Below are 24,746 nucleotides of genomic sequence, written 5' to 3' on the forward strand. Positions count from 1 at the left end.
ATGAGAAAAAATCATCCCTCACACAAACCATTTCATAATATATATCAACGCATTTGTGATCAGTTTATGCATCATCTATTTTGAGGGGTTTATATCAGGGCACAAATTTGGCCCATCGCTGCTACCGGGTTAAGATTACGGACTTCAGTTTTCAAGGTCACCACGCAGTCTATAAAGTGTTCTTGCTCCCTCGCAGGTGGAAGGTGTTGGAGGTGCAGCTCGGGGCGGCGGCGGCGGCTTCGGAGAGGGTCACCGCCGCGGACAGCCCCGGCCTCGACCTGACCGAACTGGATGACAGCGCCACCGTGCAGGTCCTCACCCAGAACAGACGCGCAGGTCAGTGCCCCCGCCCCGCCCCTCCACCCCGCCTCGCCCTCACACCCGTCCCGCCCTACCCAACGACGCCCACTCTAGTCTCCTACAACATCCTGTGCTATCTCTCTCTCTTGAATATTTACGTGTTTTTGCTGCTCTCTTAGCGCCTGGAGGAGTGACGAAGAATGTGGATCTCCTTAGCCTCCGAGTGAATATTATCTTGTAAGTTTGTGTCCTAAGCCTGTTTGACTGCTGGAGTTTGTTGAGCTTGTCGCCTCAAAACTTAAAGGTAGAGGTAGAGGGAACTGATCTCTTGGGACACAGTGAAGGCGCTGTGTGAGGTTCTTGACACTCACTAACGTGATCGTGGAAGTGGATTCTCATGTTTTCCTGTCTTTGTGTTTTTGTTTATGGAAAGTTTTGACAACGACTTGGAGGTTGAGTTTTGATTCATGTGTTTTTTTTGTGAAACGGCTAAAATCTCTTGAATCAAAAAACAATAGTATAGAAACAACAACCTTAAGGCAACTTGACTTATTTCACGCTAGAATGTTCATATTGAATGTTTATGAAGCCTATGTGATGCAATGACCATGAAAGACAAGGAACTTATGACCTTTGCTTCCTCGGCCGAATACTGGTCAAACACTGATGAATATAAGGTACATCAATTATATAATTATGATGAAAAAGCATAAACAACTGAAGGAAAAACTTGTTACCAGAATTTTGCTGAAGTTCCTCTTGTACTTAATGTGTAAGATAAGTTTTATAAGAAAAAATAAAAAGTATCAAATAGTATACAAGCGCTTCCTTAGTTCCCGAGCGTTCCTTTGTACAGGTGGCCAAAAAAGTATCTTCCTTCTTATGAACAACAAAATAATGTGCGCCCCAGAACTGAATCGCTAAAGACTGACCATTCACTGGATTGGCACACCTTCACAAACAGGCACCCAAACCTAACACGGCCTAAAAAAGAGGCTCTGGCGACTCTTAATATTGTCGAAAGGCTACACAATGGGTCGTCAGGGTCACACTTAAGACATAACGGTGTCGTAATAAGAGTAAGTCTGAGGAACACTGGGAAAAGATAAAAAAAAAAAAAAAATGGAGACAATGATACCTGATACAAGTTAAGAATGGCCTGTGTTTTGAGCCGTTACTCACATTATTTCGTGTGGTGGGTTGGGGGTTATTTCCTTTTGACCGATAAAACAATGAACAAAAACTTGAATGGTAAGCGATATTTTAACTATTAACGGTGATTATTTTAACTCGTTGTCATATTCCTTTTTTTTTTTTGTAGTAGAGACCGATTTATTTTCTTATGAACGATAGAAGAGCTACTGAAAGAGAGACTAAAAATAATGGTAACGGCTGATAACTATAAATGGCGTAATGTTTTAACCTATTCTCATATTACGTAGCTTATTATGGAGGATTATGAAGGATTACGGTTTGCTTTCTTATAAACGATACATAGAAAAACTAATGAAAGAGTTAAAGACAAAGATAACAATTGCTCACTATAAATGGCGAATGTTTTAACCCATTCTCATATTACGTAGCTTATTATGAAGGATTATGGTTTCTTTCTTATAAACAATACATAGAAAAACTAATGAAAGAGTTAAATACAAAGGTAACAATTGCTCACTATAAATGGCGAATGTTTTAACCCATGCTCATATTACGTAGCTTATTATGGAGGATTATGAAGGATTACGGTTTGCTTTCTTATAAACAATACATAGAGGAGATTACAGAATAAACTAACGAGAATGGCACTAAGTAAAAATATCAAATGTTTTATCCCTTATTCACATTATAATTTTTCTTTGTGGCGGGAAACGATTAAATTTATCAACGAAAGAAGCTATAACGAGAGAGAAACTATAGAAAGAGAATGGTTACTAGTGATAACTCAAAAAAAAAAGATTGGTTACTAGTGATAACTCAAAAAAAAAAGATTGGTTACTAGTGATAACTCAAAAAAAAAAGATTGGTTACTAGTGATAACTCAAAAAAAAAAGATTGGTTACTAGTGCTAACTAAAAAAAAATGGTTACTAGTGCTAACTAAAAAAAAAGAGAGATTGGTTACTAGTGCTAACTAAAAAAAATGGTTACTAGTGCTAACTAAAAAAGAGAGAGATTGGTTACTAGTGCTAAATAAAAAAAGAGATTGGTTACTAGTGCTAACTAAAAAAAGAGAGATTGGTTACTAGTGCTAACTAAAAAAAGAGAGATTGGTTACTAGTGCTAAATAAAAAAAGAGATTGGTTACTAGTGCTAACTAAAAAAAAAGAGAGATTGGTTACTAGTGCTAACTAAAAAAAGAGAGATTGGTTACTAGTGCTAACTAAAAAAAATGGTTACTAGTGCTAACTAAAAAAGAGAGAGATTGGTTACTAGTGCTAACTAAAAAAAAAGAGAGATTGGTTACTAGTGCTAACTAAAAAAAAAGAGATTGGTTACTAGTGCTAACTAAAAAAAAAGAGATTGGTTACTAGTGCTAACTAAAAAAAAAAAGAGATTGGTTACTAGTGCTAACTAAAAAAAAAAGAGATTGGTTACTAGTGCTAACTAAAAAAAAAAAGAGATTGGTTACTAGTGCTAACTAAAAAAAAGAGATTGGTTACCAGTGCTAACTAAAAAAAAAAAAAAGAGATTGGTTACCAGTGCTAACTAAAAAAAGAGAGATTGGTTACTAGTGCTAACTAAAAAAAGAGAGATTGGTTACTAGTGCTAAATAAAAAAAGAGATTGGTTACTAGTGCTAACTAAAAAAAGAGAGATTGGTTACTAGTACTAACTAAAAAAAAGGAGAGATTGGTTACTAGTGCTAACTAAAAAAAAGATTGGTTACCAGTGCTAACTAAAAAAAAAGAGATTGGTTACTAGTGCTAACTAAAAAAAAAGAGATTGGTTACTAGTGCTAACTAAAAAAAAAAGAGATTGGTTACCAGTGCTAACTAAAAAAAAAAAAAAGAGATTGGTTACCAGTGCTAACTAAAAAAAAAGAGATTGGTTACCAGTGCTAACTAAAAAAAAAGATTGGTTACTAGTGCTAACTAAAAAAAAGAGATTGGTTACCAGTGCTAACAAAAAAAAAAGAGATTGGTTACTAGTGCTAACTAAAAAAAAAGAGATTGGTTACTAGTGCTAACTAAAAAAAGAGAGATTGGTTACCAGTGCTAACTAAAAAAAGAGAGATTGGTTACTAGTGCTAACTAAAAAAGAGATTGGTTACCAGTGCTAACTAAAAAAAAAGAGATTGGTTACTAGTGCTAACTAAAAAAAAAAGAGATTGGTTACCAGTGCTAACTAAAAAAAAAAAAGAGATTGGTTACTAGTGCTAACTAAAAAAAAAGAGATTGGTTACTAGTGCTAACTAAAAAAAAAAGAGATTGGTTACTAGTGCTAACTAAAAAAAAAAGAGATTGGTTACTAGTGCTAACTCAAAAAAATGGTTACTAGTGCTAACTCAAAAAAAAAAAAAGAGAGATTGGTTACTAGTGCTAACTCAAAAAAATGGTTACTAGTGCTAACTCAAAAAAAAAAAAAAAAAGAGAGAGATTGGTTACTAGTGCTAACTCAAAAAAGAGATTGGTTACTATACCTTGTTCACTTAAGCTAGATTCCTGGCGCCTAGGCAGGTTGGAAAGGTTGCAACTGATTGGCTGCACCGCTCTCCCGCTAACACTCACGTCGGACCACATCTTGCATGCTCTAGTGAGACATGTTTCTTTATTATATGCCATAGCTCACCTCATAAACGAGCTAGCCAGTTTTGGTTGACACCATCAGACTCAGCAGTGACTGTAGAATCAAGATGTGTCATAAAAACTCGACAAAACAAATAAGAAAATGGTATTACGATGAGTTGAACTATGAAGATGTTAAAAAATGTCAACCAAAACTGGCTATCTCGTATGTGCGGTGAGCTATGGCATATAATATAGAAACATGTCTCACTCGAGCATGCAAGATGTGGTCCGAGATGAGTGTCCGAGAGAGCGGAGCAGCCAATCACCTGCAAGCTTACTAACCTGCCTAGGCGCCAGGAATCTTAAGTGAACCTACTAAAAAAAAAAAGAGAGAGAGAGAGAAAGAATGGATGCTAGTGCTAACTAAAAAAAAGTATGTTTCAGCCCATTTTCGTATTACTTTTTGCTGTTTTGGTTGTTGCTGCCTTCCTTGCTGTAAAAATAAAAAAAAATATTGTAGAGGAATACGCTTTACTTTCTCATGAACGATACACAGAAGAAATAACAAGACGAACTAAAGAAAGCGGTAACAGATGCTAACTAAAGATAGGCGTGTGTTTCATTATGTATTCCTGTCACTTCACACGAGGAGCGGGACTGACTTTCTGGGACGAGGGTGCGTGCCCGGCCGACCATCCCGCTACACACCTCGGGGTTAAGGTCCGCACGGCCATGCCGATCACTATTGTCCTAACGCAGTCACGTATAATTTCAGACGTCGCGGCGCATCAGTTCGTCTGTTTGAAATGACCCTCGTAGAAGCTGTGGTTGGGGTTTCCATGGAATGTTTTCTTGTGATAGTTTGAACGGGAATTGAACACCCATGAAAACTCGGTTAATTCTCTTCGTTTCGTCTGTTTAATAAGCCCCTCGTAGAATCTGTTGCTGTTTTTCATGGGCTGTTTTGTGAGAGATGATTTTACATGGCTTCTTTACTTTGAACGGGAATTGAACACCCATGAAAACTCGGTTAATTCTCTTCGTTTCGTCTGTTTAATAAGCCCCTCGTAGAATCTGTTGCTGTTTTCCATGGGCTGTTTTTGAGAGATGGCTTTACATGGCTTCTTTCCTTTGAGCCGGATAAAACACCCATGAAAACTCGGTTAATCGTCTTCGTTTCGTCTGTTTAATAAGCCCCTTCTAGAATCTGTTGCTGTTTTCCATGGGCTGTTTTGTGATGTTAGTGGTAGTTTTACATGGCTTCTTTCCTTTGAGCCGGATAAAACACCCATGAAAACTCGGTTAATCCTCTTCGTTTCGTCTGTTTAATAAGCCCCTCGTAGAAGCTGTTGCTATTTTCCATGGGCTGTTTTGTGATCGTAGTGATAGTTTTACACGGCTTCTTTACTTTGAGCCGGATAAAACACCCATGAAAACTCGGTTAATCTACTTTAGTTTGCCTGTTTAATAAGCCCCTCGTAGAAGCAGTTGCTGTTTTCCATGGGCTGTTTTGTGATACTAGTGGTAGTTTTACACGGCTTCTTTACTTTGAACGGGGAAAAAAACACCCATGAAAACCCGGTTAATCTACTCAAGTTCGCCTGTTTGATAAGCCCCTCGTAGAAGCTGTTGTTGGGATTTCCATGGACTGTTTTGTGAGGGTAGATAGTTTTACACTCCTGCATTTTGAACGGGGAAAAAAACACGAAAACCAGGGCAATCTTCTCTGTGGCTTTGGGAAATAGTCGTAATTAAAGAGAAAGTGACGTTTAAGAGTACAGAACCTGAGCCAGTATTCTCAAACATGTCGGGACCTATACACTCACAATCAATAAGGCTTCGATAGAGGTGGGTACTACTTCCATGATTAGTTTTATGAGCCTCGCGATAGTGTGACAAGGCTTCTGCACCATGCACGTGAAAATACACTCATGGGAATCCGACTGACCTTTGTGGCCTCGGAAAACTGTTGTGAAAGCTGAGAGCGTGAGAGTATTATGAGCTTTGACCCTTGACCCGAGGTGGTGGTGGTGGTGGTGGTGGCTGCCTCCGCCCTCACGTACACCTTCCAAAGTGAGTGCGGAGGAAAGATAGAGAGTTATAAGAACGAGGGAAGTCAGAAACGTAAACTCAGTGGCAAGATTAACAATATTTTGACAGAACCTTAGCGACACAGCCCTTGTCTTAATTCTAATGTGGATACGAAGGAGAGGCATGGAGATTAACGAGAACGAGAGCAGTCAGAAACGTAAACTTAGTGGCAAGATGAACGTTATTTTGATAGAACTTTCGCGAACCTTCTTGGCTACTCTTTACTGTTTACTTTTGTGGGAGCGGCGAGTAGCGGTCTTTTTTTGTACTCTTTTTGTTGCCCTTGAGCTGCAGCCTTTGATGGAAAAAAAAATAGAAAGAAAGAAACAGCCCTTGCAGACAACTTAACCGTGGGTGTGTAGAAGATATATTAGACGTAGTATGAAGGAGGGCAATCAGAAACGTTAACTCAGTGGCAAGATTATGGATATTTTGACAGCACTTTCGCGATATAGCTTTTGCAGACATTTTAACCGTGGGTGTGTAGAAGATATATTAGACGAAGTATGATGGAGGACAATCAAAAACGTTAACTCAGTGGCAAGATTATGGATATTCTGACAGCACTTTCGCGATACAGCCATTGCAGACATTTTAACAACAGACGGTATAAAAAAAAATGAAAGAAACGAGTGAAGAAGGGGGGCAATTATGGACATTCTGACAGCACTTTCACCTCACAGCCCTTGAGCACAAATTAAACGTGGGGTGCGAAGGGAGAGGAATGACAACAGTAGCAAGAACGAGGGCAGTCAGAGAAACTAAAACCCAGTGGCAAGATGTACGATACTTTGACTGAACTTTTGTCTCACAGCACTTGAGTACAAATTAAACGTGGGGTGCAGAAGAGAGATGTAAAGAGTGGCAAGAACGAGGGCAGTCAGAGAAACTAGAACCCAATGGCAAGATTAACGTTATTGTGACAGAAACTTCACCATGCAGCCCTTGCCGACACCTTAACCGTGGGTGCTTACAGGGGGAGGTATCATAAGTGTAGCAAGAACGGGGGTAGTCACATAATCTACAAACAAATAGCAAGATTAACGTTATTGTGACAGAATCTTTGCTACACAGCCTTTGCCGACACCTTAACCGTGGGTGCTTATAGGGGGAGGTATCATAAGTGTAGCAAGAACGGGGGTAGTCACATAATCTACAAACAAATAGCAAGATTAACGTTGTTGTGACAGAATCTTTGCCACACAGCCCTTGCCGACACCTTAACCGTGGGTGCTTACAGGGGGAGATGTCATAAGTGTAGCAAGAACGAAATAGTCATATAAACTAAAACCCAATGGCAAAATCAACGATATTTTGACATAACCTTTGCCACACAGCCCTTGCGTTCACTTTATCCGCGGGTGCTGACGATTGGCAGACATCCAGGGCGCTATGGTCGAGGACAGCCACGCAAAAGGATGATGCCAATATTTTTTTCTTACATCAAGGGAGGCAGCTCAAGGTAAAAAAAAATACAAAGGAGCCCGCTTGGCGTCACTCCAGCAAAAGAAAATGATAATACTTATAACACTTCAAAGGCAAAGTTAAGGACCATAAATAATATAAAACCCATCAGCGATGAACCAGAACTAGTCCGGAAAACAAGAAAAACAAGCAAGCAAAAACTGACAACCAGCCTAAACTAGACACCACACGCAAGCACGCATGCACGCACGTACGCCCCCCCCCCCACCAACCCACCCACCCACCCACCCACACACACACACACACACACACACACACACGTTCCCTCTGACTCCCTACACAAGGGCTATTCAAGTGGCGGCCCGCGGTCTGACTCCGGACCTTCTGAGTGTTGTAGCTGGACCCCAGGCTCCAGGAATAGAGAAATATAATTAAATAACATGAAGGTCCTGGCAATGGATTTTTGCACGTGTATTTCCTCGACTGACTGCAGGGTAGGTTCGGGAGCTATCGCACATATATATTTAACCAACAAGTGCTTCCAGGGCCTTAAATATAAGTTTAGGATAGTTTCCATGCTATAGCAAATTTAGCTTTTCTCGATGAAGGAGCATAACACAAAACAGCAAAACTGATTAGATTTTTCCCATTACGGATTTCTCTGTTTAGGAATTGTTAGTTGAGAGGAAAACTCCAAATCTTGTTATGTTTTACAAGTGGAACATTTCTTACTAAAGCGGCCTCATATTAAACAGAAAATATATTTAGATTTTTCATTTGAAAGTTCTGCATTTTATCTTCTGAGGAAAAGTTCAAATCCTATTGTTTTGAAGGAAAGCCTTTATTACAAAAGTAGCATAACATTAAACAGTAAATATATATATCTTTTCATTTGAAAAATCTCCATTTCAACTGTTTTGAGAAAAAATCCAAGTCTTGTATTTTTGCTACAGAATTTAATGTTTTTATATCCACTCGTTAACTTTACATTTTGTATAAAAAAGTCAGAGTGAATATGAAATTAATAAAAATCAAATGGGTACACGAAACTGTACTCAGATTGGATGTCTTATTTTCATGACTTCATATATAATGTGTATCCGAGACTCTGAATACATTGGAACTTGTCTAACTGGACCTTTGCTCATAACAATTGAGTAGCCCTGCCCCAGACCACCAGCCCCCTACAGTGCTCTACCCCACCTTGCAGGCACGGCCGAGGTGGCGGTGTCCCCCTCGGCGCTGCCTGGCCTTATCCAACACCTGAGCACACACGGCGCACCTTACACCACCATAATTGAGGACTTGGGCAGGTAAGTGACAGGTGTGTGAGGGGGGGGGGCGGGGGAGGGGAGGTTAGTCCACTTTTTTAGTTATCGTGTTACCCCCAAATCCTCCTTCCCCTATCCGACCTTTTACTACAGGGAAGGGAGCGATTGATGGGGAAGGGGAGGGGTTGGGTTAAGGGGGGATGAAGGGGCATGGATAAAGGGGAAGGGATGAGGGGAAGGGAGATGGGGATGGTTGTCAGGGAGGTGAATTAGTAAGCCTTTTGTGTTGTCCTCCTCCTCCTCTAATCGATCCACAATCTCCTCCTCCCTTTTTGTAACTGTACCTTCCTGTGTACTCGTTGCTGTTTACCTGTCGCTCTGTCTCTGTCTGTCCTTCTGTTTGTCTTCCTGTCTGTTCGTCTGTCCGTTTCTTTGCACTTTTCATTCTTCCTTTCTCATCCTTCCTTCCCTTCCCTTCTTCGTTTCTTCATCTCCTCTTCCATCTCCTCACTTCTTTTCATCTTCCTATTATTCCTTTTTCTCATCCATATTCCTCTCACACTTGTTGCTCCTTCATCTCGTCTCGCAAATCTTCCTCCACCTCCCCCTCTACATTCCTCCTTGTATACAGTGCCTCGTCTACACTCCTACCATCCTCTATATTACTTCCTCCTCCTTCTTCTTCAACTGTTCTTCCTTCTATTTCCTACTACCTACTTTTCCTGCTCCTCCCCCGTATTCCTCTTCTTATTGTTCCTTTTCTCCGTATACTCTCTATTTCTTGCATTTTTCCTCTCCTTTTTATTTCTATCATGTTTTCCTCCCCCTCCTCGTCCTTTTCCTACTGTTCGTCTGCCTTATAACTACCCCACTCCTCATCCCCTTCCTCTTCCACCTCCTCCTTCTCCTCCTCCTCCTCCTCTTGCTATTGGTCATCCTCCTACTTTCCATCACACTCCTACCTCACTTCTCCTTCTCCTCCTCCTCCTTCTCCTATTTTCCATTACGCTCCTACCTCACTCTTCCTCCTCCTCCTCCTCCTCTTACTCTTCCTACTCCTCCTCCTCCTCCTCCACAGACGCATTAAGGAGGTGGAACCGAACCTGAGGGCCGAGGCGGACTTGCGTGGTGGAATGACCCTCGACCGGTACATGAACTACAACGAGGTGAGTTTCAAGGTCAAGATCAGGTCAAGGTTAAGGTCATGGATGAAAATACGTGCGACCTTATCTTGAGGACCTTTATTTTTTTTTCTTGAACGTGTAATGTTGTGTGCGTTTGTAGTGTGTGTGTGTGTGTGTGTGTGTGTGTGTGTGTGTGTGTGTGTGTGTGTGTGTGTGTGTGTGTGTGTGTGTGTGTGTGTGTGTGTGTGTGTTGTTATTGTATTGTAAAAAAAAGTTAATTGATTTAGAGAGACAAACTACATACTCTTATAAAAAATGGAAGAAAGAAAAAAAAGACGCCATGAAAAAGAGAGGAGAGAGGGAATAAAAAGAGGAAGATGACGTCACGAGGAAAGAAAATAACAAAACAAGATAATTAAAATCACACCGAGAAGAATTAAAACAAACAACTTGATGAATAATATAATATGCCTACGTCAGCCTCTCTCTCTCTCTCTCTCTCTCTCTCTCTCTCTCTCTCTCTCTCTCTCTCTCTCTCTCTCTCTCTCTCTCTCTCTCTCTCTCTCTCTCTCTCTCTCTCTCTCTCTCTCTCTCTCTCTCTCTCTCTCTCTCTCTCTCTCTCTCTCTCTCTCTCTCTCTCTCACACCTACTTACCAATCTATCTATCAATCAATCAATCCATTTAACAACCAACCCATCCATCTATCAACCTATCTATCTATCTTTCACCTATCTACCTAACTTAGCGACCCCTTTATCTACCTATCTACCTCTCTCACACCTGTCCCTCGCCCCTAGATCAAGACCCACGTGGAGGGGCTGCAGGGGCAACATCCGCGGCAGGTCAAGGTGGAGGTGGCGGGCCGGAGCGTGGAGGGCCGCCCCATCCACCTCGTTACCATCACCGACGACGTGGCCAACGCTCACGCCGCCAGGAAGCCCGTCATTTTTATCGATGGAGGTGAGGCGGAGGGACAAAGGGGGTGCAAGGTGGTAACGAAGGTAAGGAGAATTAATAGGTTGAGAATGCAGAGGTGGGTTGGCGGAAGATGAAGAGACTGAATAAGTGGGTTGATGATGATAGGTGAGGAGACTGATTAAGTGGATTGATGGTAGATTAGAAGATTGAAGGTAGGTGAGAAGGATGAAGAGGTGGGTTGATCAGGTGAGAAGAGTGATCAGGTGGGTTAAGGCAGGTGGAGAGAGTGTAGAGGTGGGTTGATGACAGGTGGAAGAGAATGAACAGGTGGATTAAGGCAGGTGGAGAGAGTGTCCAGGTGAGTAAATTAACAGGTGAGAAGAATGAGCAGGTGGAGAGAGTGTACAGGTAAGTTTAAGACAGGTAGAAGAGAATGAACAGACGGGATACATAGATGGTAGGTGGTAATACAATAGCAACATAAATGGGAGGTGGAGGAGAAAGCACAGGTGGGTTCAAACAAAGAGAAGCGATACATTACACAGGCCCCCTCAACCCTGTCCCCTCGCACCTGGTACCCTCTTCCCCTCCACCCCTGCACCCCCCGCATCTTCCATCAGGTAAGGGCACACATAGGTGGAAGACTCTCCGCCACCCACACGTGTCCCAGCCCCCCTCTGCTCCCCCGACCAAGTGCACGCCCCCACACCTGTCCCCATGCCCTAGGATCAACGCCCCTTGTCTCCGTGCCCTCTAACCAATGTCCTTATCGCCTTTCACTCCTGTCCTCTTGCTCAAGGAACAACGCCCTCTACCCTCGCCTCCCTCTAACACCTGTCCCTCCTCACCCCTGCCCTCTCCCACCCCTGCCTCCTCTCACCCCTATTTTCCTGTCAGATATCAACCCCCCTCACAACTATCCCCCTTCACTCCTGCCCCTCCCATCCCTGCCTTCTTTCACCACTATTTTCCTGTCAGATATCAACGCCCCATGCACCTCCCCTCATTCACCCCTACCCCCCCCCACACTTACCCTTCCCTCCCTCACCCCTATACCCCTGCCAGATATCCACGCCCCTCACACCTTCCCTCCCTCCCCCCTGCCTCCTCTCACCCCTATTCCCTGTCAGATATCCATGCCCTTCACACCTTCCCTTATTCACCCCTGCCTCCCTTATCCCCTCACCCCCTGTCAGATATCTATGCCCTTCACACCTTCCCTTATTCACCCCTGCCTCCCTTATCCCCTCACCCCCTGTCAGATATCTATGCCCTTCACACCTTCCCCTATCACCCCTGCCCCCCTCACACCTAGCCCCCATCACCCCAGTCCCTCCTCACCTCTATTCCCCTATCATATAACAACACTCCGCACCCCTACCCCCCTTTACCCCTGTCCCCTTGACCAAATGTTCCCACGCCCCCCGTCTAACCCCCGTCCCCCCGGCAGGTATCCACGCCCGCGAGTGGGTGAGCCCCGCGGCGGTGCTGGGCGTGGTGGACAACCTGCTCCAGACGCCGAGCCTGACGGCGGGGCTGGAGTGGCGGATCATCCCCCTCGTCAACCCCGACGGCTACGTGGCCAGCTGGGAGAAGGTGCGGGAGGCAGAGAGATGGATGGATAGACATATAGATTTAAATAGATGGAGATAGATAGGTTGGAAGATAGACAGGCAGAGAGATAGATGGATAGACATATAGATTTAGATAGATGGAGATAGAGAGAGATAGATAGGTCGGAAGATAGATAGGCAGATAATTTTTTTTTTTTTACTGCAAAGGAGGCAGCTCAAGTTCAAAAACAACAACAACAACAACAACAACAAAGGTCCGCTAAACGCTGCTCCAAACAAACAAACAAACATACAAAACAATAAAAAAAAAACCGAAAGGCCAAAAGAGGTCAAATTCGGGTGGAGAGGTGTCTTGATACTCTCCTCTTGAATACGATAGATAAAGAGACAGATACATGGAAAGATATGAATACGATAGATAAAGAGACAGATACATAGAAAGATATGAATACGATAGATAAAGAGACAGATACATGGAAAGATATGAATACGATAGATAAAGAGAGATACATAGAAAGATATGACTATGATAGATAAAGAGAGATACATAGAAAGATATGACTATGATAGATAAAGAGAGATACATAGAAAGATATGACTATGATAGATAAAGAGAGATACATAGAAAGATATGACTATGATAGATAAAGAGACAGATACATAGAAAGATATGAATACGATAGATAAAGAGAGATACATAGAAAGATATGAATACGATAGATAAAGAGAGATACATAGAAAGATATGAATACGATAGATAAAGAGACAGATACATAGAAAGATATGAATACGATAGATAAAGAGAGATACATAGAAAGATATGAATACGATAGATAAAGAGACAGATACATAGAAAGATATGAATATGATAGATAAAGAGACAGATACATAGAAAGATATGAATATGATAGATAAAGAGAAAGATACATAGAAAGATATGAATACGATAGATAAAGAGAGATACATAGAAAGATATGAATATGATAGATAAAGAGACAGATACATAGAAAGATAGACAGATAGAGAAATAGAGATAAAAACACTTACCTCCCTCCCTCCCTCCCTGCGCAGGATCGCCTCTGGAGGAAGAACGCGGCCAAGGCCTCCGGCAGTAGGTGTGTGGGGGTCGACCTCAACAGGAACTTCGGTTACGAATGGGGAGGTGAGGCTGAAAAACAAAAAAAAAACAAAAAATACAAATACAGCACAGGTGACACGATAATTACTCCCATCACCTGTGTCCCTGTTGCCCCTGAGGAAGGTGTGAAGTCAAAAGAACCATGAGGCTATTTAAGTGTTCAGAGGGGGGGGGGGGGGAGGGGGTAAAGGGGGTAGGGGGACGCTGCTCCTACCCATGATCTCTTGTATAGTGTGAGTGGCTGTCCTTTGTGGCGCCTCTTAAGCTATGCAGTGGAGTACAAAAAACCCGATTTTTACTCATACTCAGGGAAATGATGATGGTGAAGATGATGCTAAAATAGAGATACACCGATTTTTACTCATACTCAGGGAAATGATGATGGTGAAGATGATGCTAAAATACAGAAACCTCGATCTTTACTCATGACTCAGGGAAATGATGATGGTGAAGATGATGCTAAAATACAGAAACCCCGATCTTTACTCATGACTCAGGGAAATGATGATGGTGAAGATGATGCTAAAATAATACTAAAGGTCATATTCTTAAATAGATCGGCTCCCAGGCACACATATCAGACAAGGTTTTCGTAGGAGTTATGGGCATTTCCAGGGGTAGTTTAATGACCCTGGTGGTAGTCCAATCCTTCTTCTGTACCATGAACCAAACAGAACACTCATCAGAACACGAATAATCTCCTTTTTGGACTTTGAAATTTGATGTAGAATGCGAAACCGTTTGATAATACCGACCTTATAATGATGAAAAGAAAGACCTTCCACGAAACTACTATTTTTTTCATTATTTAGGTCAGTTTTTTTTTTATTATCTTTACTTTGGGACATATCAGGAGGGAGAAAGTTGGAAAGTTTCGTTTAGTCGGCGCAACATCTGTGGTCATATGCCGGAGAGAGACAGGAGGGGGAAGTAATTATAGGAGAAGGGAACAGACCCCAGGAGACGGGACACAACCCCCGATTAATACCTGGTACCCATTTACTGCTTATCAGGAGTAAGAAGGAGAGCAGCCGGGGAGGAGGAAGAAGTGGGGAAGGAGTGGTTCTTTGCTCCCTTGCCAAGCTTTCCCTCTCTAGGCAGGAAGGCGGAGGCAGAGGTGACGCCCAACCCTGCCATTACCCCACTCGCCTCCAGGGTTAACGGGAGGGTTCAGACAACGCCAGCGCCTCCTACAGCACAAGACGCCAAACTCTCCCTGCCGCGCCTTCGTCTTCCTGCCTTACTAATACTGACCTAGTGTGGCTCTTTAATCTTTCTGTTACTCTTGTACTGTTTATTTTCCTCTTACTCTTTTTCCTCTTGTCACATTGCTCCTCTTTTTCTTCTTCCTCGTTTTGTTCCTCTTCTTCCTCTTCTCACAGTGTCCCTCTTCCTTTTCTTTCATTGCTCCTCTTCCTGTCACTCCTCCTCTTCTTACGGTATCCCTCTTCCTCTTCCTCTTCTTATACTGCTTCTCCTTCTGTCACTTCTCTTATCTTGCACCTCTCCCTATTCCTCCTTCATTTCTTATTTTGTCTCTCTACCTGTTCATATATTCACCTGTCTCTGTCTACCTGTTTATCTCTACCTGTCCAATATCTACCAGTCTATATCTCTACCTGTATTCATCTCTACCTGTCTATATCTCTACCTGTCCAAAATCTACCTGTCTGCACTTCTACCTGTCTATATCTCTATCTACCTGTCTAAATCTCTACTTGTATTCATCTCTACATTCCAATATCTACCTGTCTTCATCTCTGCCAATCAACATTTCTACCTGTCTAAATCTCTACCTGTATTTATTTCTACGTGCCTATATCTACCTCTCTCTATCTCTACCTGTCTCTCTACCTCACACAGGGGAGGGGTCGAGTGGGCGTGCCTGCTCCACCATCTACCGCGGCCCCAACGCCTTCAGTGAGCCCGAGGCGGTGGCCGTGCGGGATGCGGTGCTGCGAGAGAGTGCCAGGACCAAGGTGCGTGTGTGTGTGTGTGTGTGTGTGTGTGTGTGTGTGTGTGTGTGTGTGTGTGTGTGTGTGTGTGTGTGTGTGTGTGTGTGTGTGTGTGTGTGTGTGTGTGTTATTATTCTAGGGGCGACTATACCATTTTTTTTTATATCGTTATCTATAAAAAAAAAATTCTGTTGGTTTGGTGTGATGTCACGAGATGAGAAAATGTGCCCAAAGGATTTCTGTTGCCTGCGTTTAAATGTTTCTATGTTTCTTATTCTCGTGCTTCACATTTTCTTCCTCTTCCTCCTCCGTTTTCTCTTCCTGTTCCTGTTCTTGCCTTTCCTCGCTCTCCATGTATCCTCCTCTTCTTCCTCCTCCTCCGTTTTCTTCTTTTACTTCTCTTTTTTTTTTCTCAATTTATTCTCCTGTTCCTCGTCACCCTCCTCCTTCACATCCCTTCCTGCTCTCCCCTGTCCTCCCCTCCCTTCATTCCATCCTTCTGCTTCTACTCTTGCTTCTCTCTCTAAATTTATTATCCTCCTCCTCATCATCATCATCACCGTTTTTCCTCTTGGTTTTGCTTTTGCTTCTCCTCGTTTCCATTTATCACCCTCCTCCTCCTCCTCCTCCTCCTCCTCCTCCTCTTCCTCTTCCTCTTCCTCCTCCTCCGCTTTCTCTTCTTGTTTTCTCTCTTGATTTTCCTCCTTCTCGATGTATTTCTCGTCCTCCTCACCGTCTCCTGCTCTTCTCCCTCCGTTCTATCATACTGCTCCTCCTCCTCCTCCTCCTCCTCTTCCTCGTTTTTCATGTATTTGCCTTTTCATCGTCCTCCTCGTCCTCCTCACCTGCTTCTTGTCCTCTTGCTCCTCTTCCTCCGCTTTATCATACTGCTCCTCCTTCTCCTCCTCCTCCTCCTCCTCCTCCTCCTTCTCCTCCTCCTCCTCGTTCTTCATGTAATCGCCTTTTCATCGTCATCGTCCTCCTCTTCCTCTTCACTGTCTCCTGCCCCTCTTCCTCCGCTTTATCATATTGCTCCTCCTCCTCCTCCTCCTCCTCCTCCTCCTCCTCGTTCTTCATGTAATCGCCTTTTCATCGTCGACCTCGCCTTTTCATCGTCCTCCTCCTCCTCTCCCACAGGCGTACATCACCTTCCACTCCTACGGGCAGATGATCCTCCACCCCTGGGGCTACACGAGCAAGGTCTTCCCGACGAACAATAACAAGCTGGTGAGTGGCATGACAGTATCCCGTTTTCTTTCTCTTTTCGTGTTCTCCGCATCCCGTTTTCTTTCTCTTTTCGTGTTCTTTGGGTGTCCGGTTTTTGTTTGTTTTTTTGTTTTGTATTTAGTCTGTTTATTTTATTTATTTTATTTATTTATTTATTTATTCTCCTCCTCCTTCTCCTTTTCTTCTTTGTTTTACGCTTCTCATTCTTGTTGTTTTTCTGACTTGTTTTTTTTTTTCCTTTTTTTTTCTGTTTTGTATCGTCTGTTTATTTTATTTGTTTATCTATTTATTCTCGTCCTCCTCCTCCTTCTTCTTTTCTTCTTTGTTTCACGCTTCTCATTCTTCTTGTTCTTCTGACCATTGTTTTTATTGTTAGTTATTTGTTTTTGTTTTTTTAGTTTGGTTTCTTTTTCGTCTTACTTTGATTTCTTTCTTTTTATGTTGCCTTTGTTTCCTCCTCCTCCTCCTCCTCCGGTTCTTCTTTCTTTCTTTCTTTCCTTCCTTCTTTCTTTTATTCTGCTTCTCCTTTTTCTTCTTCTACTGCTCCATCATCTTCTTTTTCTTCTTCTTCTTCTTTTATTCTTCTTCTTCTGCTTGTTTCAGTTTCTTTTTCTTTTTCTTCTTCTTCTTCTTCTTGTTTCTTCTTCTTCTTTTTCTTCTTCTGTTTCTTCTTCTTCTCGTCATTTCCCACCTTGTCTCTGTGTTTACTCAGTACATATCACTTTCCTCCTCCTCCTCCTCCTCAGTCAACATCGCACGGTACACCTGATACCTGCCGAGTCCTAGGTTTCAATTAGAGGACTTACAGGTGAGGTCACAGGTATACATGCGTTCTTAGGTCTTTAACTCTTTTAGGTCTTAGGTCTTTAATTATTTTTTCTTAGGCCTTTAATTTTTTTTTTCATTTTTTTTTTTTTTTTCAGGAGGCCGTCGGGAACCAGATGGCGAAGGCGATCAAACAGACCAACGGAGTGTCCTACAGGGTGGGGAGCGCAGCGGGGGTCCTGTGTAAGTGTGTGTGTGTGTGTGTGTGTGTGTGTGGGAAGGTGGGGTGTGGGGGGGGGGGAGGGAGGGAGGGGGGGGAAAGGTGAAAACTTCCTGAAAGTGATGAAGAATGTGTGTGTGTGTGTGTGTGTGTGTGTGTGTGTGTGTGTGTGTGTGTGTTTGGTTATGTTATAAAGGTTCTCTGTTTGCTCTCCTCCTTCTCCTTCTCGTCTCATTCTTTTTCTTCTCCTTCCTTTTTCTTCCTCCTTTATATCCGCTTCAATGTCCTTCTTCATCTCTCTTTTTCTTAGCATTCTCTCCATCATTTATTCCTTTCTCCCTTCTTTTTTTCCTTCTTCTCCTTTTCCTTCTCTCTGTCATCCTTCTACTTCTCTTTATCTTCCCTGTTTTCCTTCTTTCCATCCTCTTCCAATTTCCATTCTTCCTCACACGCCTTCTCTTCTACATCCTCCCTTTTTCTATTTTTTCGTCATTCTGTTGTTCCTCCTTTTCAGCATTCTCATCCTTGCTAACCTTCTCTCTCCAGTATTCTACACGTTCACATCTTATCCTCCTCAGACTCTCTTGGACAGAGTGGAGTCTAAGGCTCTTCGTCTCATCAGCTCTCCTTCTCTTACTGATAGTCTTTTATCTCTTAAATTTCGCCGCCATGTTGCCTTTCTTTCTATCTTCTATCAATATTTTCATGCTGACTGCTCTTCTGAACTTGCTAACTGCATGCCTCCCCCTCTCCCGCGGCCTCGCCACACACGACTTTCTACTCAAGCTCATCCCTTTACTGTCCAAATCCCTTACGCAAGAGTTAACCAGCATCTTCACTCTTTCATCCCTCACGCTGGTAAACTCTGGAACAATCTTCCTTCATCTGTATTTCCTCCTGCCTACGACTTGAACTCTTTCAAGAGGAGGGTATCAGGACACCTCTCCTCCCGAAATTAACCTATCTTTCGGCCACTCCTCTAACTCTTTTTAGGAGCAGTGAGTAGCGGGCTTTTTTTTAACATTTGTTACCTTTTTTTATGCCCTTGAACTGACTCCTCTGCTGTAAAAAAAAAAAAAAGTTTATCCCCTTTCATATTTCTCCTTCTCCTCCTCGTCCTCCTCCTCCTCCTTATCTACACTCCTCTATGCTTTCCTTCTCTTCGTCATCTTCCAATTCCTATGCTTCGTTACACCTCTTTCTTTTACATTTTCCCTTTTTCTACCCCTTGTCTTTCTCATCCTCACTATTGCCAACCACTCTTCTACACCTTCTCATTTTGTCCTCCACCCGCAGACGCCGCCGCTGGGGGTTCCGATGACTGGGCTGCCGGCGTGGCCAACATCCCCCTCTCCTACACGATCGAGCTCAGGGACAAGGGGAGTGGCGGGTTCATCCTCCCCAGAAGCCAGATCAAACCCACGGTGAGGCTGGGTGACGGGTGACTGGTGACGGATGATGGTGACGGGTGATGGGTGACGGGTGATGGATGACGGGTGATGGTGACGGGTGATGGGTGATGGGTGACGGGTGATGGATGACGGGTGATGGTGACGGGTGATGGATGACGGGTGAGGGGTGACGGGTGAGGGTTCGATGGGTGATTGTTCTCTTGTTGGTGTTGATTTTTGTTCTTGTTACTGTTCGTGTTGTTCTTCTTGTTCTTTTACTTATTGCTCTTCTTTTTGTTCTTCTTCTTGTTGTTCTTGTTCTTCCTTTTCTTGATGGTGGTGTTTTTTTTTTTTATTGTTGCTGAGATTTTCTTTTGTTCTCGCTCCTGTTTTTTTTTTTTTTCAATCTTCTGTCAGCAGTTTTTCACACTCCTCCCTTTTTTTGTTATTGTTCTCTCTGTTGTTATTGTTTTCCTCTATCTCCTCCTCCTCATTCTCCCTTCTCCCTTCTCCACCACAACTGCTACTCCTACTCCTAAAACAACAACAACAACAAGAACACCACCACCACCACCAACAACAACTACTACTACTATTGTTACTACTACTACTACTACTACTACTACACCATACACCAACCCCCTCATTAACCTTACCTTTACCAACCTCGTTCTTCCTCTCAGGTGGACGACGCGTGGCTAGCCATGAAAATCCTTGGGGAAGAGGTCCTGGGGGGGCAAGAAGGCTCCTCCAGTGGTGCCCGACCCGCCGCCTACCCCGTTCGTCAGGCCGGGGTAGGGCAGGCCGAGGAGGCGGAGGTCCCGGAGCCTGCGGAAGTGAACCAGGAGGAGTTACAAGCAGAGCAGACGCCGGGAAAGAGGAATGAAGGCCCCACGAACACGAATCAGGGACTTGTACACATCATCCAGCGGGGGGAGAGCCAAGACCAGGACCCGGTGAATAGGAATGAGGAGCAGGAAAACTTGTACCCAGGGCAGGAAAGCGTAAACCAAGAGCCAGTTAATAGAAATGAGGAGCAAGGAAATTTGTACCCAGGGCAAGCAAGTGTGAACCCGGGGCAAGAAAACGCAAACCAAGAACCAATCAACAGAAACGAAGGGCAAGAAAGTATCATCCCAGGGCAAGAAAGTATAAATCACGAGAAGCCAAGCATAAGCCAAGACCCAATCAACAGAAACGAGGGGCAAGAAAGTATACTCCCAGGGCAAGAAAGTGTAGACCAGGCCGAATCAAGCATAACCCAACACCCAATTAACAGAGACCAGGGGCAACATACCCCAAACCCGGGACAAGATAACGGTAACCAGGCCCCAGTCATTAGAGAACCGGGTCAGGGAAACTCAAACCAGGGAATAGAAACCAGAGACCCAGGAGCAGATATCGGTAACCAGGCCCCAGTCATTAGAGAACCGGGTCAGGGAAACTCAAACCAGGGAATAGAAACCAGAGACCCAGGAGCAGACATCGGTAACCAGGCCCCAGTCATTAGAGAACCAGAACCAGAAAGCTTAAACCCAGGAACAGAAACCGGAGACCCAGGAGCAGATATCGGTAACCAGGCCCCAGTCATTAGAGAACCAGAACCAGAAAGCTTAAACCCAGGAACAGAAACCGGAGACCCAGGAGCAGATATTGGTAACCAGGCCCCAGTCATTAGAGAACCAGAACCAGAAAGCTTAAACCCAGGAACAGAAACCAGAGACCCAGGAGCAGATATCGGTAACCAGGCCCCAGTCATTAGAGAACCAGAACCAGGAAACTCAAACCCAGGAACAGAAACCAGAGACCCAGGAGCAGATATCGGTAACCAGGCCCCAGTCATTAGAGAACCAGAACCAGGAAACTCAAACCCAGGAACAGAAACCAGAGACCCAGGAGCAGATATCGGTAACCAGGCCCCAGTCATTAGAGAACCAGAACCAGGAAACTCAAACCAAGGAATAGAAACCAGAAACCAAAGACCAATTTCGAAAAACCCAATAGATGGAAATTTAACCCAGGATTCGAATGAGACGGAGGAAGACAGCAATGAATCCTTCGAAGACCTCCCCTCCCCCTCCTTCTACTCCTCGTCCTCGGGTATCAAGACTCGATCGGTTTTACAATCCTATGCGTCGCCTCTATCCTCCTCTATCGTCCGTCCAGAGATCCTTCGCTGGCGTGGGGAAGAAAGCAGCGAGAGTGAGAGTGGGAGTGAGAGTGACGAGTGAAGGGAGGAAGAAAGAAGGAAAGGGAGGGAGTTGTGAGTGAGGAGTGAAATGAAGGAGAAGAGAAAGAGAGATGTGAAGGGAAGGAGGAGAGGGAGGTAGGAAGAAATGAGAGGAGGTAGGGAGGAGGAAGAGGTAGGAGGAGTTAAGTGAGGAGAGGAGGAAGGAGTAGATAGATGGAGAAGAGAGATAGGAATGAAGGGAAGGAGAAGAGGAAGGGAAGAAGACGAGAAAGGAGTAAAGGGAAGGAGGAGGAGAAAGGGAAGAGGAAGAGAAAGGAGTGGAGGAGAAAATGAGGGATATCTTGGAAAGGGGAGGTAAGGTAGGGAAGGTAAGGTAACTTGGAGGAGAGAAATAAGAAAGGAAGGAAGGAAGGAAGAAATGAAGGAGGGAAGGAAGGTACAAATGAAGGAAGTAATGAATAAAACACAAAGATGAATATAATGAACGAACGAAAGGAGAATTAATTGATAACGCTTTAGTGAACGCATGAAAGACTGAAGGAAAGAAGAAATGAAAGAAGGAAGGAAGCTACAAATGAAGGAAGTAATGAATAAAAAACAAAGATGAATATAAGGGATGAACGAAAGGAGAATTAATTGAAAACGCTTTAGTGAATGCATGAAAGACTGAAGGAAAGAAGAAATGAAAGAAGGAAGGAAGGTACAAATGGAGGAAGTAATGAATAAAAAACAAAGATGAATATAATGAACGAACGAAAGAAGAATTAATTGAAAACGCTTTAGTGAATGCATGAAAGACTGAAGGAAAGGAGAAAAGAAGAAAGGATAAGAGAGAATGAATCAAGGAAAGATGGAAGAGAAAAAAGACAAGAAAAATGAGAGTTAAAGTTAATGAAGGAAGGAAGAATGAAGTAGGAAGGAAGGACGGACGGACGGAGGGAAGGGAGGAAAAAAGGAAGGAAAGAGGGATGAAAGGAAGGAAAGAAGGAAGGAAGGAAGGAAAGAAAGGAAAAATGAAGTAAAGGAAGAAAAGAAAGAAGGAAGAACAGAATAAAGAAAGGAAAAATAAATAACGAGTAAAAAAAAAAGTTGGATATCAAGTGTTCATTTATCTCTTGTCCTTGAATCCTCCTCCTACTCCTCCTCCTCCTCATCTTATCTTCCAATCAGATATATAATTTTTGCAGCGGGGCGGAAGCATTGAAGTCTATCTATATTTTTCGCTGTATTGCTTGATAAGAGAAGACTAGATAATGATGATGATGATGACGATGATGATGGGGGTGAGGGGAGGCTGTGATGGTGCTGCTGTTGTTGTTTTCTTGCTTTTACTTTTGTGTTGTTGTTCGTGTTATGTTGGTATTTATTCTCTATGTTGTTATTATTGTTATTTATGCTGTATTTGTTTGCAGTTGTTGTTCTTTGTTATTGTTGTTGTTATTTAATGTTATTGATATTATTGTTATTTTTGGTATATTTGTTTGTAGTTGTTGTTCTTGTTTGCTTGTTGTTGTTGTTGCTGTTGTTGTTGTTTGCTTTCTTCTCTGTGTTAATATCATCACCTGTTTTCACTGTTTCTCTTATGCCTTTCACGTGACAGAGAGGAGCACCGAGGCCACGCGCATTCTTGGGGTATGTCCTTAACCCTACCCTCTACCTTCTCGTTACGGCAGATAAACTTTGATCACATAATAAGAACAGTGATAAAAAATAAAATAAAAAATAAGAAGAAGAAAACAATGAAAATGGAAAAAAAATAAACACGTGAATACTGGAGTGAGCGGACAACTGACACACACACACACACACACACACACACACACACACACACAGAACTTTAATAATAACAGCCGTGGGTGATGAACAAGGTTACGCGCTGTTTAAGGACGAAGGAAATGATGATGATGATGATGATGATAATACTCCAACAGTTTCTCTCAGACCACCAAAGCAGCTATATTTATTTATTTCGATCTATCACATGAGAGAGAGAGAGAGAGAGAGAGAGAGAGAGAGTCACACAGAAAGAAAAAAAGAGAAAGAGAAAGAGTTGACAAACGTTTTAGAGAGTCTCCCTTCAATCATATGGAATGCTGACCCGACAACTGATGATGATGGTGATGACGATGACTCAGAGGCAATGACGTCAGCAGGATTACAATGCGTTTTCTTTCTGTCAAGCGCGGACGTCTGCCTGCCGCGGGGGGTTGAGGGTGGCCTACTGAGGAGAATGAGGCACACTGACCTACTACTGACGGGGGTGGAGAGGGGCGAGGGAGGGGGGGGGGGAGGGGAAGAATGCCTCAGGAAGAGTATATCTAACCCAGTGTGTGTCGAGTGAGTATGATCTGTGTGTGTGTGTGTGTGTGTGTGTGTGTGTGTTTGCTTTCACTCTATCCTATTGTTGTTGCATGTTGGTTGTTGTAAGAAAACTGGTTAAAATATAGGTGAGAGAGAGAGAGAGAGAGAGAGAGAGAGAGAGAGAGAGAGAGAGTATATGCCCACATATACCCTCATCTTACCTATTGTAATCCTATCTGGTCGCAAACCTACCCTTGTCATCTGTCTCAAATTAATGTACTTCACAAGAAAGTTATCAGAATAATAACCAACAGTGATTTCAATGAACATACTCAACCTTTATTCAAAATAACTAAATATCTTGAACCTTACTGATTTATCAAAACTTATTGTTGCATCATTCATGTACAAAACAATAAATTCAAATAACCACAACACACTACCCATTCACAATTACCAAACTCGACACCATCATTCACTCTACATACCCAGACCCAAGTTAACACTATTCAAACACTCTCTCATGTACTTAGGACCTAAGCTATTAAACAGTCAAAGAGTCTATCTTGCTTCAAAGAAAAATTTAAGAATCATATGTTAAACTCCTATTAGTCATATTCTAACTCAATTAATAATGTACCTATATCTACAAGTCTTATCATAGTACGAAAAATAGAGGTTGTGAAAATAGTAAAATGAAGAATACTAATATTATTATCATTTGTTGTAACTTATTATTGTCATTCTGAAGTATTTTTTTAAAATACCCTTTATACTTTTTTTATACCTTCAACTATTTTATTTGATATGTTTTATATATTTTTTTCTAGTACTCATAGTATTTAGTGTTTATGTGTGATTATACTTCAGTTTGAGTGTGTTTTTATCTACACACTCATACATAACTATGATCTCATATAGTCATTATTATTATAGCTACTAATTGTAGGATTCCTACTAGTACACCTTTTATCTCTAATCATTCTACATTGGTCAAGTGCTTTCTTTCTCTTCCATAGGATTAAGTGTTTCTCATAGGTTTTATATTCTTAACTTCTTAATTTCTTTTAATTTAGTTACTCAGATACTATTAAAAATATATTTTACTTGCCCATAAAGCTGATGCTTGCA

At 42.6% G+C, this 24,746-nt stretch overlaps 1 protein-coding gene and 1 long non-coding RNA gene across 14 annotated transcripts in view; one reads left to right on the plus strand and one right to left on the minus strand.

Annotated features, from left to right (window-relative positions):
* LOC126995989 (mast cell carboxypeptidase A-like) overlaps nt 1-22,881 on the plus strand; it is a 25,119-nt gene extending 2,238 nt beyond the window's left edge. Inside the window, exons 3-15 of one of the 13 annotated variants that reach the window (XM_050855962.1) lie at nt 197-336; nt 8,750-8,852; nt 9,889-9,976; nt 10,733-10,895; nt 12,304-12,449; nt 13,499-13,589; nt 15,429-15,544; nt 16,658-16,747; nt 17,671-17,755; nt 19,029-19,156; nt 19,807-20,557; nt 20,810-20,871; nt 21,040-22,881. In XM_050855962.1, coding sequence (XP_050711919.1) covers nt 197-336; nt 8,750-8,852; nt 9,889-9,976; nt 10,733-10,895; nt 12,304-12,449; nt 13,499-13,589; nt 15,429-15,544; nt 16,658-16,747; nt 17,671-17,755; nt 19,029-19,156; nt 19,807-20,557; nt 20,810-20,871; nt 21,040-21,354 — 2,278 coding nt within the window. In that variant the 3' untranslated portion in view covers nt 21,355-22,881. Of the gene's footprint in view, nt 1-196; nt 337-8,749; nt 8,853-9,888; nt 9,977-10,732; nt 10,896-12,303; nt 12,450-13,498; nt 13,590-15,428; nt 15,545-16,657; nt 16,748-17,670; nt 17,756-19,028; nt 19,157-19,806 lie in introns of all 13 variants that reach the window. The other 12 variants (XR_007750862.1, XR_007750863.1, XM_050855956.1 and 9 more) reach the window with 12 other exon arrangements.
* On the minus strand, nt 13,475-24,712 carry LOC126995997 (uncharacterized). Its single transcript, XR_007750865.1, has 3 exons — nt 23,413-24,712; nt 19,780-19,951; nt 13,475-13,595 (listed from the first exon to the last, which is right to left on the minus strand). It is a non-coding gene; the product is annotated as an uncharacterized LOC126995997 (long non-coding RNA).
* Between the last annotated feature and the right edge of the window lie 34 nt (nt 24,713-24,746).

The sequence above is a fragment of the Eriocheir sinensis genome, chromosome 9 (genome assembly GCF_024679095.1).
Source record: "Eriocheir sinensis breed Jianghai 21 chromosome 9, ASM2467909v1, whole genome shotgun sequence".
Lineage (NCBI taxonomy): Eukaryota > Metazoa > Arthropoda > Malacostraca > Decapoda > Varunidae > Eriocheir > Eriocheir sinensis.